This window comes from Danio rerio, chromosome 15, assembly GCF_052040795.2.
Source record: "Danio rerio strain M-AB ecotype USA chromosome 15, GRCz13ab, whole genome shotgun sequence".
Classification (NCBI taxonomy): domain Eukaryota; kingdom Metazoa; phylum Chordata; class Actinopteri; order Cypriniformes; family Danionidae; genus Danio; species Danio rerio.
The window spans coordinates 5,875,156-5,892,265 of record NC_141035.1 but is presented as its reverse complement, the minus strand read 5'-3'; the positions used below and the strand labels follow the sequence as shown (position 1 = coordinate 5,892,265).

Below are 17,110 nucleotides of genomic sequence, written 5' to 3'. Positions count from 1 at the left end.
TAATATAACTATTAAAATGGTAATTAATCAATATTAAAATCCCAATACTTATTTTTTGACTTGATATTTGATTTATATATATTTTTTATTATCAGCCAAAAGAGAAAAGCTGCGTCCCAAATGGCACACTACACACTATGCACTATGTACTTATGCATTTACACACTCAACAGGATAGTATATGTATGTAGTGTCGTCTCAAATGGAGCACTAATGTTTTTTTACTAAGCGGAAATTTAAACCGTTTCCCTAATGCCATTTGACTGTTGCCAAATCAGTGAAATAAACGACCGAATTATCAAATAATACCTGCCGTAAGTATTGCCGCATTCACCATTGGGAGGCGCTATTATCACTCTCGTAGGAGAATTTTGCTTTCACCATCCAAAACAAATAGTTATCCAACATGTGCATCCGATAGCTCCGCCCCTTCCACTACGTGAGCAAACCTGCGGTCGTTGAGTGCGTAAAGTGTCCATCATTACACACTTCATTTTAGTGGCTGAATGAGTGCATCATCCGGGTAATTAAAGTGCACTAATTATTTTTAGAGTTTTCAGTGTGAACGCACCACGTACACTATTTATACTACAAAATGGCGTAGAATAGTGCATAAGTATGCGATTTGGGACGCTGCTAAATATAGTCGAATATGAGCTGAAAAAAAACAGCAGTGTTCAGCATGCTGGTTTCACCAGCCATTGTTACTGTGCGGTTTGAAAGTAGCTTTCAAACCTAATGCAGAAAGCATTGCGCTATGAAACCCATTCATTTCAATGGCTTGCGTCATGTAAGGGAGATGTGTTACCAGCTATCGACCTGCTTGCACATGCACCATGTTCAAAGTTCAAAATAGCTAAATATTCCACTCTTTAAAGTATGAACCACAGTATACTTGTTTTTCCTTTTTGCTCTGTGTTCTCATGACAATGCTGGTAAAATGACACCTCTCAACTTGTTCACTGTAAATAAAATGTGGTTATTTTATTGGCTTGTTTTTTTTTAAATCAAAGTTATTGCGTTCAATTTAAAGTGTTACAAAATTGCATTTTATGATTTAATTAAATTAATAAATTGATTTAATAAATTATTAAGCATTTTTGGTTGTAGTATTTGTGGCCAAGTGCATTCGGAAATTTAGATTTCAGTTTTGGCCCAGAATTTTTAATTCAATGCAATCTTAGCCTGGATCATTACAATCAATGTCAGCTCACTGATATTTGGACATTTTAAAGTCACAAAAAGTAATTGAAACATTCAATTGTGCACTTTATTTGTCAATAGTCATTCCTTTGCTTATTGTTTTGAAACATTTTTTGGTCCCCTAATAGGTACACAGCTTGGTGGTCCAGCACACAACACTTTCGCTTCTGGCGTTCATTCTCAAGCGAGCTCAGCAGAATATTGAATACTGTCTGGACAGAACAGTCTGGGAGACCTCAGATATTTACAGCCCTGCTATGATGGAGGAGTTTGTGCAGCTTTACAGAGAGGCGCTGAGCAAGGTGAGAATGATATGTAAATGAAAAGAACGGAGAGCTTTTATTTTCATTAAGGTCTACATGAATTGGAAGTTGCTGAGGCTTTTTTAGTATGTTGATGTACTTTCTACTGAAACGTAATATCGAGTAGGGGCGGGGCTTTTACTATTGCACATCATTTCAGCAAAAGGGACGTCACCAGAGAAGGACCGCCACTCCAAACGTGGAAACAAATTGTCAGACTTTGAAGATTACCAAAACAAACATTATTTTCAGTGCTTTTACATTTTTACTTTTCAAGTGGCTACATTTCACATTACATGATGAGAACGCTTTAAAGGGTCACGAAACACCAAAACACATTTTTTGAGCTGTTGACAGTCGTATATGTGTCCCACACTGCTAAAAACACTATTAGGACACCTATATTTCACTAAAAAGTGTAAATTGGTTGTTTTTGCGTTATTTCAAGCAAATTCGTACTTCCTGTTTGAAACAAATTTTTGAAGCTGCGTCACGGTCATAACATAATAGCGTGTATTCCAGCGTGCAGACTGGACGTATGTGCCTGAGTGAGTCTTATTACGTCTTACAGTGTGAAACATTAATGCGTGAGTAAGGCTTGGTTCAAACCAATCAGCGCGCTCTACTTTGCAACTTCATTAATATTCATTTGTGTCACCGTGTTTACACCACAAAGACGCCACGTTGTGCTAGCAAAACAAGCGTGTAGTGTTGCTTTTATAGTTTGCTGCCGTTAAGTTTCGTTTTCATTTTCTCTCTGTGAGAGCTTATCTGGATCACGTGTGGATTACAGTGTACGCGACGCTCGACAACAATAACTTACGTGTCTAAGGGAGATTATTGTTTACCTGAGAGCTGTTCTCATCTGCAAACGCTGAAATCTGGATTCGCTTGTAGTCTTCTCTCCATATAGACGCGGCTCTAGTTGCTGGTGATTGTTCTGTCTCTACAGATTTGGTAAGTGAGCGACCAGTGCTCTTTGTTTATTCAGTTTATTCGTATCGAATTAAGTTAACTATTGCACTGAGTGCAGAAATGTTAGCACCGCATTTAGTGACCGGAATAACACACGCGGCTTTCTGACGCTACCTGCCGTGTGCATCTAAGTTTCTGGGAAATGCGGAGGTTTTTTTTCTCTCATTCGCCGTGCGGTATCAAACATTGCATGAAAAATACACGCTTAGAGCAGATCCTCGAATCAAATATCTCGTTTGTCGCGACCCTGAATGAAAGAGCCAAACTGCAGTTAAAGTCCAACATTTAATAATTTGGCAAATAATTCAACTACAGATGTCCATGTAGGTTAAACACCATCACTTTCTCCTGTCTGTGTGGGAGTGTATTTTGACTCTGAAACTCGCGCGTGCACAAATAGACACTCCCACACCATCCCACTTTAGTTCCTCCGACACTCCCCCCTAAACAGAGCTGGACACGCCCACTTTTCTGACTTTTTCCAAAGTAGAGGTGTGAAAACACACTGCTGAAACGAGGGGGTTTCATGGCCCTTTAACCTTTGTGCAGTTGAATGAAGAAATGATCAATATTTCTTTTTGTTTTTTTTTTGTGCCACAGATTCTGCCAGACATGGTGTCCATTGTTTCCATCTGGCAGTTGCACTCAAAGGAGAAAGAAGATGCTGCGAAGATGAAGAACAGAAAACAAAAACAGAGCCAAGAACACTGTAATCTCTTTGATTAGTTAAAGGGAGAGTTCACCTGAAAATTGAAATATATTTCAGACCTTTGAGTTTCTTTATTATGTTGAACACGAAAGACGATATTTTGATTAAAGCTGAAAACCTGTAATCATTCACATCTGTCCTAAGAATAACAAATAATATGGAATTCAGCGGTTACAGGTTTTCAGCTGTCTTGAAAGCAGTGTGTCCGCTGGTCCTTAAAATGTCTTAAATTCCAAAAACAAAATTTTAGGCCTTAAGTTTTAAATTCACTGAAATATTGTGTTTTAGGTCTTCAGTCATTTTAAACAGATCTTAATTTTGCTTTGTCCAAGGAAAGCTATTTAATCTGCCTAACGTTCACCCAATCACCACCAATACAGCTTGATTAAACCTTACTTTTTATATATTTAAGTTGTTTTTTGAAAAGATAAACAATTTACAACAGCTGTTAGACGCAGTGGTGGAGTGGGTAGCACGTTCGCCTCACAGCATGAAGGTCGCTGGTTGGAGCCTCGGCTCAGTTGGCATTTCTGTGTGAAGTTTGCATGTTCTCCCTGCGTTCGCGTGGGTTTCCTCCGGGTGCTCCGGTTTCCCCCACAGTCCAAAGACATGCGGTACAGGTGAATTGGGTAGGCTAAATTGTCCGTAGTGTATGAGTGTGTGTGTGAATGTGAATGTGTGGATGTTTTCGAGAGATGGGTTGCAGCTGGAAGGGCATCCGCTGCGTAAAAACTTGCTGGATAAGTTGGAGGTTCATTCCGCTGTGGCGACCCTGGATTAATAAAGGGACTAAGCCGACAAGAAAATGAACGAATGAATGAATGTTAGACATTTTTACAGAAAAATCCTCAAATTGAATCCAAATTGAAGCAATTCACAATTTCTCATGGTAATTCCAGGCCATTAGAAATAATTATTTGTGTTAACCCTGTATAAGGCTAAAATGTAATTCTTTATGGTGCAGAAGGGTCTTAAAGTCTATAATGTGACTTGATTAAACCTGCAGAATCCCTGTGAAAGTATCTTCTTTTGTGTTCAACAGAAAAAAGAATCTCATAGAGGTTTGGAACTTGTGAAGCGTGAACTTGTGAAGCGTGATTTTTAGTTGAACCATCCATTTAAATAATTTCATAACCATCCTTTTGTTGATGTTAAAATACTAAAATCTATTGTGCTTTTTCTCTTAAAGCACAACAGGATGATCCACACCTCATCCTGGTCAAAGCTCTGCTTCTTCAAGTCATGTGTTTATATCAGAAAGTGGTTCCTCACCTTGTCACCCAGAGCAGATTCGACTTCAGCAAACTTCTGAAAGGTAGAACAAGCATTAAGACTGAAAACCGATTCAGCAAATTACCTTCTGACCTGGGCAAGGCTAAGCGAATCACTGAAATATTTGCAGGTATTGTGACGGAGAGTGGGATGACACAGGAAGTTCCTCCAGTTTTGCAGTACCAGATTCTACAACTGGCTCTTGAACTTCCTGCAAGCAAATTCTCCTGGTTTCGTGTTCAGGTAAAAACCTTTTCCTTTTTTGAGTCGTGTGTTTGTTTTTCAGATTGACGTAAGCACATCTGTATTTTGCTAATTACCAACAATAGCCGCGTTTCCACTATCGCGCCTAAAGCGAGCGAGCCAGGGCGAGCCAAGGCCAGTGGCGTTTCCACTGTCACTTCCGGGGCCTAATCGGGCCAAAGCGGGGCTTTCTCGGGGCCAACGGCCAGCCTTTTTCGGCCCGCCGAATACCTTGGGCCAAGGAGGGCCAGCCGGGGCTTCGGGGCGGAGTGAAAGGAGAGGCGGGCACAGTTTTCCGATCGCACTCGAGTACATGCGCCAAACAAATAAACAAATAAGGGAAATAAAACATCTGGAACAAATTATAGGCTGGGGTCTTTTTTGCATATGATCGCCCTTAAGTTTCTCTTTTAAATGTAAGGCTGTTGCATAAAATGATCTTTCTTTGCTGCATCTTTGATGTTTCAATAACGCATAATAATCTGTACACCATATTAAAGACACAGCAGACAGTAAAGGTTTTTAAGAGGTTTTGTCAAGTTTAATACTGTGTGTGTTTTTGTGCGTTTAGATGCCTGTGTATGTGTGTGAGACCGAGGAAAAGAGCGCTCCATTCATAGCTCTGTTGATGCCGCGAGCGGCTTTTTTCTTTTATTTTTATTGTTTTAATTTATTTTGGAGATAATACACTATATGAATACAACAGTAGGACATTAAACTTTACAAATTTCATGTCCACTTTTGTAGGCTCAAAACAATAGTGTCATATCTAGATAAAATAGCCCTATATTGAAATAATTTAAAGAATTACAAATATTAGATAGGCCTATAATAAAATCACATTAAATAAATAAACCAATATAAAACTAACAAAAGCTATAGCTATAACAATTAGGTACTATATCAAACTGTTTCAAATTTATATTAAACTTTCATTTTTCAAAAGCCTCTTTGAAAAAAAGATTTTAGATATTTTCTAAAAAAAATAAAAATAAATAAACACCGGAAAATGTTTTAAATATTATTTATAAAGTATTTGGATACGATGAAATTAATCAAATCATGCAAACAGAGCATTTTCGGGGTGAGTGAACGCAGAAACTAGGCGACCTTTTTTCTGTCTGCAGCCGCGCAGCACTTTTTTGACGGGGGAAACTGCAAGTTCAAAATGTGTTCTGTGTCCTCAAACAAGTGTGTATGTTTTTATATGACGTGGTAAAATTAAAAAAGGACATTTTAAATACATAAAGAGCTTTATTAGTGCATAGCTGCTGAGCGCAACGAAATATAGGCTATATTTTATTACGTGCTGCTCTTATGTGCTGAAACACTGAACACTTTCCTTTACTTAAGATATAATAAGCAACATCTTTAAATAAAGGGAATCACCTATTAAGAGTCATAAAGCCTATAGGGGGAAAAATCATGTTTCAGTTCTCTCCGGAGCATTTGGGATGAATGTTGGACAGATTCTGTCTAGATGATGTTATAAAAAACATTTTATATCGAGTTATTAACGGAGAATTTTATATATGTGGTGTTATATTATGGATGTGTGCGCTCCTTGCGCTCCGGGTCCCTCCGTTGGTGGCGAGACCACTGGATTTCGATGCCAGTCGGTCGGCGAGTAAATGAATATGATGAATGAAAACACACAGGCATGTGCGTATAGACATGCGTTGTACTGCTGTACAGTAACGTGTCATTTGTTTGTTTTGGTTGTCCTATTTTAATAGTTTCGTGATTATGTGATGATGTGCTTTATCTGCATGATTCTCGCTGAAGTGGGCGGTTTGAGTGACGTTCGATTCGGGGGATGTTCTGGGGGCGGGGTTTGCGTGACGCGCTGCCAGCTACTAGCCCCACAGTGGAAACGCGACATGATTTCGGCCTCACTGCTCAACCTCCCGGGCGATTGGCCCGGCCTGGCCCGATATAAGCCCTGGCTCGCACTGGCCTGATAGTGGAAATGCGGCTAATGTGTGGGTGCTCATTTAGATGAACGGGTTTTAGAGCAAGCTTGTGTGCGAATGCGTGTGTTGTAAATTATCAGATGAGAAGTTTTCATGAGAAGTTCAATTGTGCCTATGAAAATTGCATTTTTTCCTTCTTTTCCTTTATACACAGGAGATGGCAAATCCAGATTTTGAAAAAGGAGAGAAATCTGTCATCTATTTGTTACTCAAGATGTTTGTAAGTAGTAACAATAGTTACTTGAAGACCTCAAGCAGGATGCTGGTTCTAAAGGTGAGTTTAATTCACCTAACAACAGAAACATGCTTGTTTTTTTCTCCAGCCTTTTTAAAAATGCTATTAAATGTGAAAATAAAGAAAAATGCCACAAGATTTCAGAAAATATTTAGAGCAAGACTTTTCCTAAGATTAAGGGCCCTATCATACACCCGGCGCAAGTCACGGCGCAATACTCTTTTGCTACTTTTAGCTCTGCGCAAGGGTTGCGCCACGCAGTTTAAATAGCAAATGCATTCGCGCTCAAATGTACGCCCATAGGTGTTCTGGTGTAAAAAAGCAGGCGTGTTTTGGCGCATTGCTATTTTGAGAAACTGGAAATAGTCTGATCTTTAGACCAGAACAAAGTCAGACTATTGTCTGGCGCAAAGTGCGCCTGGCTTACACACTACACACAAGATGCAGAGCAATACGCAAATATCTTTACAAATGAAAAAGATATAATATATTAAGGATATATACAGTATATAAAAATAAATGATTAAAATATTACAAAACATATTAATTTCTAGCTTACATGAAGATTTAAAAACCGATGCCTTCATACTTTCTTCATCTCGAGAGGCTTTTTCAGTTAATTCAATTTGCTTTTGTATAATGTTATTATTATTAGCAGTATTATTTATTATATGCATATTTATATTTGTTTTATTAAAAACAAGCTTAGATTTGTCCACCTGTCAGGTTTTAGACCATATGGGGCATGGCAGGTGTATTTGGAAATAACTCAGTATTTTGACCAGACTTGGTCATTATTATTCATTTATTTGTTTGCTGGAAATTAGAACTGAATTTAGAAATAGTTTTTAAACAAATCTTTGCGCTTAACAAACGAAATTAATTATTTATAGGCTAATTGATGTCTGTGCGGTAAGGTTTCCCTATCCACGAGAGCAAAAGAGAAAGTGAACTTACTTTACTTCAAAACGCGCTTATGGCTCGACGCAGCTGGGTCTTAAAGGGAATGGGAGATGAGACTCTAATTGGTTTATTCTCAAAACACACCTATAACTCATTTAGAAAATAAACTCAACCCTTTTAGACCATGCGCCATGGCGCAAAGCGGATTTTCCCGTCCTTAAATTAGCAAAAATGCGTTCTGACACGCCCTGAAAGCATTTGCACCCTGCGTTTTGCGCTCTGCGCATGGACCGTCAAAATAGAGCCCTAAATCTTAACAGTTTTCATTAACAGTTTAAACAATTATATTTACGTTAACAAAGTCACACAAGTGGCAATTTCACATCAGTCACATCTAAGGGTGCCACGATTTCGATTTTAAATCGAAATCGATTGAAATTCATGTTCAATTTCGATTATCAAATCAAAAAATAGAATCATCGATGCTGCCACGCCCCCATGCCACGTCAGCTTGGCTTGCCAAGTGGAAAAAAAATACGCTTGTTGAAGTGCTTCTTGAACTGTAGACGCAGGAGACCCGTCGATAGAGCTTAAACCCTCTCCTCTTTCAATGAAGTTGCCGGTGTGAAAGTATTTTGGATTTATGTTGACAACATTCGTGTTGTCGAAAAAAACACAGTTTGCAAGCTCTGCTATGTAAGTATTAGGGTTGGGCCGATAGACAACTCCGGCATCGCGATCACCCGCCCCCATTGCAAATCCGCTTGCGAAAAATACACACTCAGGCCCTGCTTACAGCATCAGGTCTTAGTTTTTAAATGGCATTTTATAAAAAATTTACAGAAAAAAGTGATTGACAGGTGGCAATTATGTGTGTAGCTTATCTTTATTCATTTACTGTATGATTTCTTTATGATTTTGTTTAATTTTTCTTTTTTAAATTGAATATCAAATCGAACCGTGACTTTAGAATCGAAAATGTAATCGAATCGAGGATTTGGAGGATGGTGACACTCTTAGTCAGATCCATGACAGAGAGGAGTCACATCCATAATGAAGCTTTTCCCTCCATAAATGCAAACATGTTAAATAAAATAAAATCAATAATTTTTGTTCTGTAGAGAGCCAACTCTCATCCTTTTGATTGGCATTATTTATTATGGATTGTGCGACGAAGCATGTTGTGGACTGCAAGCTCGCTAGCTTTTTTGGTTACATCCATAACGCATGTTTATTTTGCTCATTTAATATTTACAGATTGATATTTTTTTCTGATTTCATAACTCTGTGGTTAGTTGTTTTGGAAAATATAAACAGATGTTTCAATATAATATAATATATAATATATACCAGCACATTTACTTTGAAAACAAAACAAATCCTGTGATGTGATATCTTGACCTCTGCTTTTCAGGTGTTGAGGGACAGTGGTGTATTTGAGCACACGTGGAAGGAGCTGGCGTTATGGCTGGATCATCTGACGACGTTGGGTCTGTCCCAGCAGGAGACCGTCATACAGTTTCTAGACCATGTACTGGATTTTGACCACTTGCATATGGTTTTACTGGGCATTTGTCATTTTAGTCTGTCCAACAACATTCCTTACTGACAGTTTTTCAGCAAGGAGAATATTTAGGAAGAACTTGTTTATTCTAATAGGAAATTTTATACATTTTCAAGTGTAAAATGTTTAAAATGGCATTTACAAAAACTTTTTTAAAAGGGGGAAAGAGTAAAAAAAAATTAAGCCAAGACCCTATAGGCAAACCATTTAGTTTTTTTACATTTTAGGCTAATTTGTGTTTGCTAATTTGCTGTTTTTTCCCCAAATGAACAGATCTGAATAGATTCCATCACATGATATAATTTCAGAATTGCATGTTTTAATCCTGTGGTGGAAACAAAGTTCCAAAATTCTGGCAACCACAGCTGCAATTTTTATTGTAAATAATTTAATGATTAACAAAATTATCAATCATAAGGTTTTAGAAAACATTTGAAAATCTTGTTTGTCTGCTGTGTTTTGATTGCAAAACAAACAAACAAACAAAAAAACTAAAAGACTGTCGTTGCCAGATTTTTACCATTAAATATATGGCTGAAACCGTGACAAAATTTACAGTAAACTACTGTTCTTTCATTTATAGTTTTAGGAAACGTGAAAAATCTGTTAATCTGTTGTGTCTCGCACTGCAAAAAATGAAAGAAAAACACTAAGGGCTCTATTTTGACGGTCCATGCGCAGAGCGCAAAACGCAGGGTGCAAACGCTTTCAAGGCGTGTTAGAACGCATTTTTGCTAATTTACGGACAGGAAAATCCGCTTTGTGCCAAGGCGCATGGGCTAAAGGGGTTGAGTTTATTTTCGTAATGAGTTATAGGTGTGTTTTGAGAATAAACCAATTAGAGTTTCATCTCACATTTGCTATTTACAGGACGTAAAGTAAGTCTAAGTGGAAAAAATGAGCATTTCACAAGCAAACAGTTAACAGTTTTTAGTTAACAGTTTTCAGTTAACAGAGCATCTACTGCGTGAGAATGAGAGATAAATTAACTACTTTCACTTTCGCTCTTGGATAGGGAAACCTTCACGCACAGACATCAATTAGCCTATAAATAATTAATTGCGTTTGTTAAGCGCAAAGATTTGTTTCAAGACTATTTCTAAATTCAGTTTTAATTTCCAGCAAACGAATAAATGAACAATAATGACCAAGTCTGGTCAAAATACTGAGTTATTTCCAAATACACCTGCCATGCCCCATATGGTCTAAAACCTGACAGGTGGGCAAATCTAAGCTTGTTTTTAATAAAACAAATATAAATATGGATATAATAAATAATACTGCTAATAATAATAACATTATACAAAAGCAAATTGTTATGAATGAACTGAAAAAGCCTCCCGAGATGAAGAAGACATAAAAGCAGTGATTTTTCATATTTATGTAGGCTAGAAAATAATGTGTTTTGTAATATTTTAATCCTTTATATTTATATTCTATATCTATTCTTATTATATCCTATATATATCCTTAATATTTAAATTTTTTCATATGTAAAGATATTTGCCTATTGCTCTCTTGTGCGTATTAAGCAGTGCGTTAGCAAGGCCGCAACTCTGCGCCGGAGTTTAGACCGGGTTTGTTTTGGTCTAATGAAAAATCTATTTTAGTTTCTCAAAATAGCAACGCGCCAGCAGTGCGCTTCAGAACGCCTTCCTTTTTAGACCAGAACGCCTATGGGCGCACATATGAGCGCTAATGCATTTGCTATTTAACAGCGTAGCGCAACGCCTCAAAACAACTCTTGCGCCAAGCTGAAACTACCAAAAGACTATTGTGCCGCGCCTTGCGCCACACTGCACCGGGTGTATGATAGGGCCCTAAAATTTATGTAAAAAAAAATTATGGTTGCCAGAATTTTGCCAAATTAGAAATATGGTTGAAATCATGACAGAAATTACAGCAAACTACTGTTTCTTTGATTATACAGGTTTAGAAAACATTTGAAAAATGTGTTAAACTGTTGTGTTTTCCTCATGTTCCTTTTGTTAGAAGATGCTTAGTGACGCACATGACACTAAAATAATGCAGTAAACATTTATCAGCATTAGATGCCATTAACATGACACTTCATAGAGGATAAAAAAGTACCAAAAAGAACCATAGTGATGTCGTGTAAAAGTCAATTTATGGTTGTTCTCCGTAAATATTACCCGTTATAACCATTATAACTGTTAACCAGGTAATAGATTTTTACTGTAGCATTTTTACCATTAAAATCATGACCTTATTTTACACTGAACATCTCGGGCACCAGTTTGTATATGCCTACACTGATAAATGTTTTGTGATTTCACCACTGTGTGGCAGGTTTTGACAAGAGTGGTGTGCAACTCACACGTGTACACAGACAAAGCGGCGAGTATGGTCCAAGAGGCGGCAAACCTTCAAGCTAACCTGAGCGGTCAGGACGGAGATGAAGCCAGCATACCCATATCACACATCGATGGTCAGTCATTCTATGCCTTCTCGAATATGGATCTATGTAATCTGTGGTGGGTAGTGGCTCTTTTAACAGCCATAAACTCACCAAGCCACTCAAAACACTCCAATTGGTGCATTGACCAAAAAAAAATCCCAAAAGAAATAAAAGAAAAGTCTGCACTCTCAAACATTAAAAATCAAAAAGACGCCAATGAGCAGCAGTTTACTGAAGTAAAAAAGGCAAACATTTTGTCCAAAAAATGAAAGCCATCTTTAAGGGTCACGAAACACCAAAACACATTTTTTGAGCTGTTGACAGTCGTATATGTGTCCCACACTGCTAAAAACACTATTAGGACACCTATATTTCACTAAAAAGTGTAAATTGATTGTTTTTGCGTTAAGTGTAGGTCTACTAGCACTGTGGCTAGTAGATACGACTAGCCACAGTGGCCGGTAATTAAAAAAAGTTAATGTAAAGCCCTGTGTATGTGTATATGTATGCAAGTATATTGCTGACTTTTTTCCCTGCCCCTGGCATAGTTATAAATGGAGTGTTTTTTTTTTGTCTTTTTTTTTATTCTTAATATTATTTTTAAAATATATATTATTATTTTATTTTCTACTGTTGTACCCTTTGAGTATTTGTATTTATTTATTCTCTGTACTGTTGTTGTCGTTTTTTTCTTGTTGTTTTTCCTTAATGCATGAATATGTAATTATATTGTTTTAATCAGAGAGAAAGAAAACGTGAGCAAAATTGTATTCTATCACCACATTGGAGCAGTTGATGTCTTATGATTCTGTGTATCTGATACTGTGGCTCTCTGACTAACCTACTTCAATAAAAAAACAGAGTTAAACTAAAAACAACCCATATGAAAGACCACCTTTAAATTTGGCATTAGATTCTGGAACAAAACCAAACATTGGCACAAGCAACAATACCTCACACTCTACTGACAACTATGTGTAAATATGTATTTTTGTTTGTGGAAATACAGTACAAGGGATTATCTGTATTAGCCCATGTATGACAACATCTTTTCCTGTGTAGCTGAATTTATGGATTCTTTAGGGGTCGTTCACACTAAACGCGTTTTTCCGTTCTGAGAACGTGAGGCGCACTGCACTGCCTATTTTGTTGACAAGAAATATCAAGAAGTGCTGTTTTTTTTTTTTTTTTTTTGCTAGACAATGACTGAATCATCTGCGTATTGTGTGCAAGCGTTGCTGTCGATTAATGCTTCAATTGTATAATATTTAATATTATTGTAATATTCAAGATTTGTGAAGTCATACTTATATACTCCGGATAACTATAAACAGCAACCAAAAAAAAAAAAAAAAAGGTGTAACCATCATGTGGCATTTTTACAATCAGAGAAATGCTATGTGTTAATCAGTGTTATTTGAATGCTGAATTTTAGATGTGCTGGACATGGTTGACGTGATAGTGGAGAGCAGTGAAGGTGACATTGAGGAGATCGGACCTTCTCTCACTGAAGACATCATTCTCCAGACATTCCCATTTAGTGCTGTTGTACCGGCTGTGCTCGAGGCTCGCAACAAGCTGCCGGACAGTTTTAAAAACGCAAAAGGTAAATCACATATTTTTTAAAATGTAGTTAAGAGATTTGGCTTAAAGGAATAGTTCACCCATCAATAAAAAATACCCCCATAAATTTACTCACCCTCAAGCCGTCCTGAGTGTATATGACTTTCTTTTGTCAGACAAACACAGTCAGAGTTTGACATTTTTTCCTGGCTCTTTCATGCTGTGTAATGGTGTAGGCTCGTGGCCATTTTTTGGAAGATTTGCAAAAGTGTATAAATCAGTTCTAAAATTAATAACCCTGCATAAGGGATAAAGTACACCCAGGTGGATGTTATCGCAGATTATTACATGGCTGTCTGGAATACTTGATTCTGACTTTTCAAGGTATGCTATTCCTAGATAACAACCGCTGAAAAACACCGGCTTATCCAGGGCTGCGATCCAGTCCATTTTTCTATGCCCCTAACTCACTAACTTCAATCCATCTCGTTTCCTCGGATGTACGTCATTGCTTCCGCTGCATAATTGCCCTATTGACCTTATTCTAAAATGCGGAAGTGCGCCTGTTTTTGTGATTTTATTTTATTTATTCATTTATTTTTATTTATTTTTTAGAACTTCTGATTCAGTCGCCTATGGGAGAAATGACTAGGGATAATAAACGACAGAAAACGGTCAAAGTACTTGCTCTACAAATAAATGTTTGCATTACTAGAGATGCGTGGATGGGCTATTATTTCATCCGCAACCGCATCACAAAACTCATCATCTGTCCGCCATCCATCCGCACTAACATTTTTGACCAATTTTTACAACCGCCTGCCATCGGCTGACTGAGCTCTTTATTTGAATGGCTTATTCCTTTTTATTAATAAATGAATGTTTCTTTATTGATTATTAGAGAATAGAGAATGACTTTAATGGCATGCAGTCAATCCAAACGTGCAAGTCAAATCCAGCATTAATTGACGAACCAACTGATCTGGATGTACCTTTATCTTGCTTATTACACGGCTACTTGCCTCAAAATAGTTATTAGAGAGTAGTTATTAAAATAGTTATTAGAGAGCCACAATTGTTTATTAATTGTTTCATTTAATGCAAGCAAAGCTGACAAAAAGGAAAACAGCTGATTGAGTATACACTAACCGTTGCATTATTCAGTCACAAGATGGCGGCAAACTGTCACAATGCAAAGCTGACAGAAACTAAGCTTGATGCATAAAACAAAAGCTAATCTATGTATTATTCATTCACAAGACTGTACCAAACAGCCAAAAATGCAATATAACAGCCAAGCAGCTATATATGAACGTGGATAGACTGTAAGTATATGGATGTGAATTTATCCACTGAGAGTCAAGGTGATTTGAAGTTCCCGGATGAGCCAGTGTTATTTAGTAGTTGTTATCCTGGGATAACATACCTTGTAATGTCACGACTGACCAATCAGAATCGAGTGTTCCAGACAGCCGTGTAAAAATCTGCCATGACTACCATCTGAATGTACTTTATCCCACTTATTAAATGGCTACTTGCCAAAAATTGAACAATTAAACACAACAAATTGTTGAATTAATCCTTTTAGTTGATAAAAATAATAATATTTTAGCACTAGATGTATCAAAATATAAAAAAGTTTCAAATGAATGACACAACATTTCATACATTTCACATAGTGACAAAAATGTCTTCTTGATAGTTTAAGTATGTGCAGTTGTCAGACAAATACTTTTTTGTATTAAAATATCTGAATTAACAAGTTATGTATACATATACAGTATATACAATTATTCTGCTTTTTTGAATTGGATGCCTTTTGTCATGAACTAGTTTCTTAATTTTTTTTTTCTCAAGTGTACGCAGTTGTCTTGATAAATATTTAGAAAATAGTTATTCCTATTCAATTTACAGTTGACTTTATGTACAGTATTTGAGGCAGTTATAAGTCATTTGTCTGAATAATGAAATGTAATCCCAATCATTTTTTCAGCGGAAAATAATTTTGATTAAAAATACTACTAAAGTTACTTTGTGATTACCCCCAACACTGGTTGTATATAACCAACATTTCTTTTAAAAAATATAATAATATTAAATATTATTAAACAGTATTTTATATGTTATTGTTATTATTATTACTTTTATCTGGGTGATGATAAATATAAAAAAAAATGTAAAGGAAATTGATATTATTTTTTCAAGCTGCTGGGGTCAGTTTTGGATAAAAGTGATTAATTGAAAATGAAGTGTTGTTTTTTCTAAATTAGATTTCTGTGTGTGTGTGTGTGTGTTGTTGTGTAGGGGTGCTGTATGAATACATGGCTGCGGTTCTGTGTGATGTCCTGCACTGTCAGAGAGACCCCCTGGCTCTGTGTTTGACCCTCCAGCACTATGATAAAGAGCTGAGCACATCAGATGCTGCTTCAACTCCTCATGCTTCTGTGGTCAGCTTCTACCACTACTACTCACAGTGGCTCCCTAAAAACACACACCACACACTGGTGAGTCCTTTAAACCAGAGCTTGTTTCAGGCTCGTTCTTCAATGCTCACAAGCATCTGGTGTAATTGTTAGCTGGTTTTTAAGTTCTGGTGCTTTTTTGTATTTGCTCTATTTTTCTATTTGCTGCTTCTATTTTCTCGTGCTGCTTTTTCGTCGTCTTCTTTGTGGCCTTTGTCTTTTTTTCTAAATTTTGGTCTCGTTTCTTCCTATTCTTCTGCCTTTTCTTCTTTTACTCCTGCTTCTGATTTTTCTGCTTCTTTTTCTTCCGTTTCTGCCTTTTCTGCTGCAGTTTCTTTTGTTTCTGCTACTGCTACTAAATCTGATGCTGCACCAGCCTTTTCTTTTGCTGCTTTCTCTTTTTCTATTTCTGCTGCTTCTGATTCTGCTCATTTTCTTGTCAAGTCAAGTCAACTTTATTGTCAATCAAACCATGCAACAGTACATTACACAGCAGACTGAAATTGCGTTTCTCCCTTACTCCAATGTGCAATTTAAAAACAAAAATATGACACACACTAGACATAAACTAAACATTTAACTAATATAGTACAAGATAAATTGAATAAATAGACAATAATAAACTGTGAACAATTACCATATATCCCTTTGTTCCAGAATATGACCAAGTTGAGGTATTTATTGTAGTGCAATTAGGTGCAGTATGGCAAAAGTGCAAAGTAAGCAGCATAGAGGTAAGTGAATTTTGTAAACCTGTTACACGTGCAAGGGATATTAACATAAAAACATTGAGTTTGCCTTTCTCACAGTTCCACAGATTTTTGTGTGTGTGGGCTGTGGGGTGTGATTTTACAATCCAGTTTTCAGGAGTGAGTTGAGCAGTCTGATAGCTTGAGGAAAAAAGCTATTAATGAGTTTGGTAGTCTTGCAACGCATACTGCTGTAGCGTTTCCCAAATGGTTCTTCTCCTTCTGCTTCTGATTTTCTGTTGCTTTTATATCCATTTTTCCTACTCCTGCTTCTGTAGCTTCTGCTATTCATTTTCCTACTTTGCTGCTCCAGCCTTTTCTCCTGTTGTTTTGCTGCTTTTGGCTGTTTGTTCTTCTGCTGCTGCTTTCCCTTTTTCTATTTCTGCTGCTTTTTCTTCTTTTACTGCTGCTGGTTCTGTAGCTTCTGCTATTTATTCTTCTGTTTTATTTCCATCTTTTTCAGCTACTTTTGTTTCCGCTTTTCATTCTGTTGCTTCTGCTGCAGCTTCTTCTGCTTGATCTTTGGGCTGCATTTTGG

The 17,110-nt window shown here is 37.0% G+C and overlaps 3 protein-coding genes across 3 annotated transcripts in view; all 3 read left to right on the top strand.

Annotated features, from left to right (window-relative positions):
- brwd1 (bromodomain and WD repeat domain containing 1) overlaps window positions 1–17,110 on the top strand; it is a 1,114,631-nt gene that overhangs the window by 187,405 nt on the left and 910,116 nt on the right. The window lies entirely within an intron of this gene.
- phkg1a (phosphorylase kinase, gamma 1a (muscle)) overlaps window positions 1–17,110 on the top strand; it is an 831,529-nt gene that overhangs the window by 36,934 nt on the left and 777,485 nt on the right. The gene's annotated exons all lie outside the window — the stretch shown is intronic.
- Window positions 1–17,110, top strand: part of urb1 (URB1 ribosome biogenesis homolog) — a 76,118-nt gene that overhangs the window by 14,966 nt on the left and 44,042 nt on the right. The window contains exons 11-19 of the mRNA NM_001326445.2: window positions 1,332–1,505; window positions 3,081–3,189; window positions 4,379–4,504; window positions 4,592–4,704; window positions 6,832–6,951; window positions 9,230–9,346; window positions 11,690–11,828; window positions 13,234–13,404; window positions 15,666–15,865. Of these exons, the coding sequence (NP_001313374.2) occupies window positions 1,332–1,505; window positions 3,081–3,189; window positions 4,379–4,504; window positions 4,592–4,704; window positions 6,832–6,951; window positions 9,230–9,346; window positions 11,690–11,828; window positions 13,234–13,404; window positions 15,666–15,865 (1,269 nt within the window). The remainder of the gene's footprint in view (window positions 1–1,331; window positions 1,506–3,080; window positions 3,190–4,378; window positions 4,505–4,591; window positions 4,705–6,831; window positions 6,952–9,229; window positions 9,347–11,689; window positions 11,829–13,233; window positions 13,405–15,665; window positions 15,866–17,110) is intronic.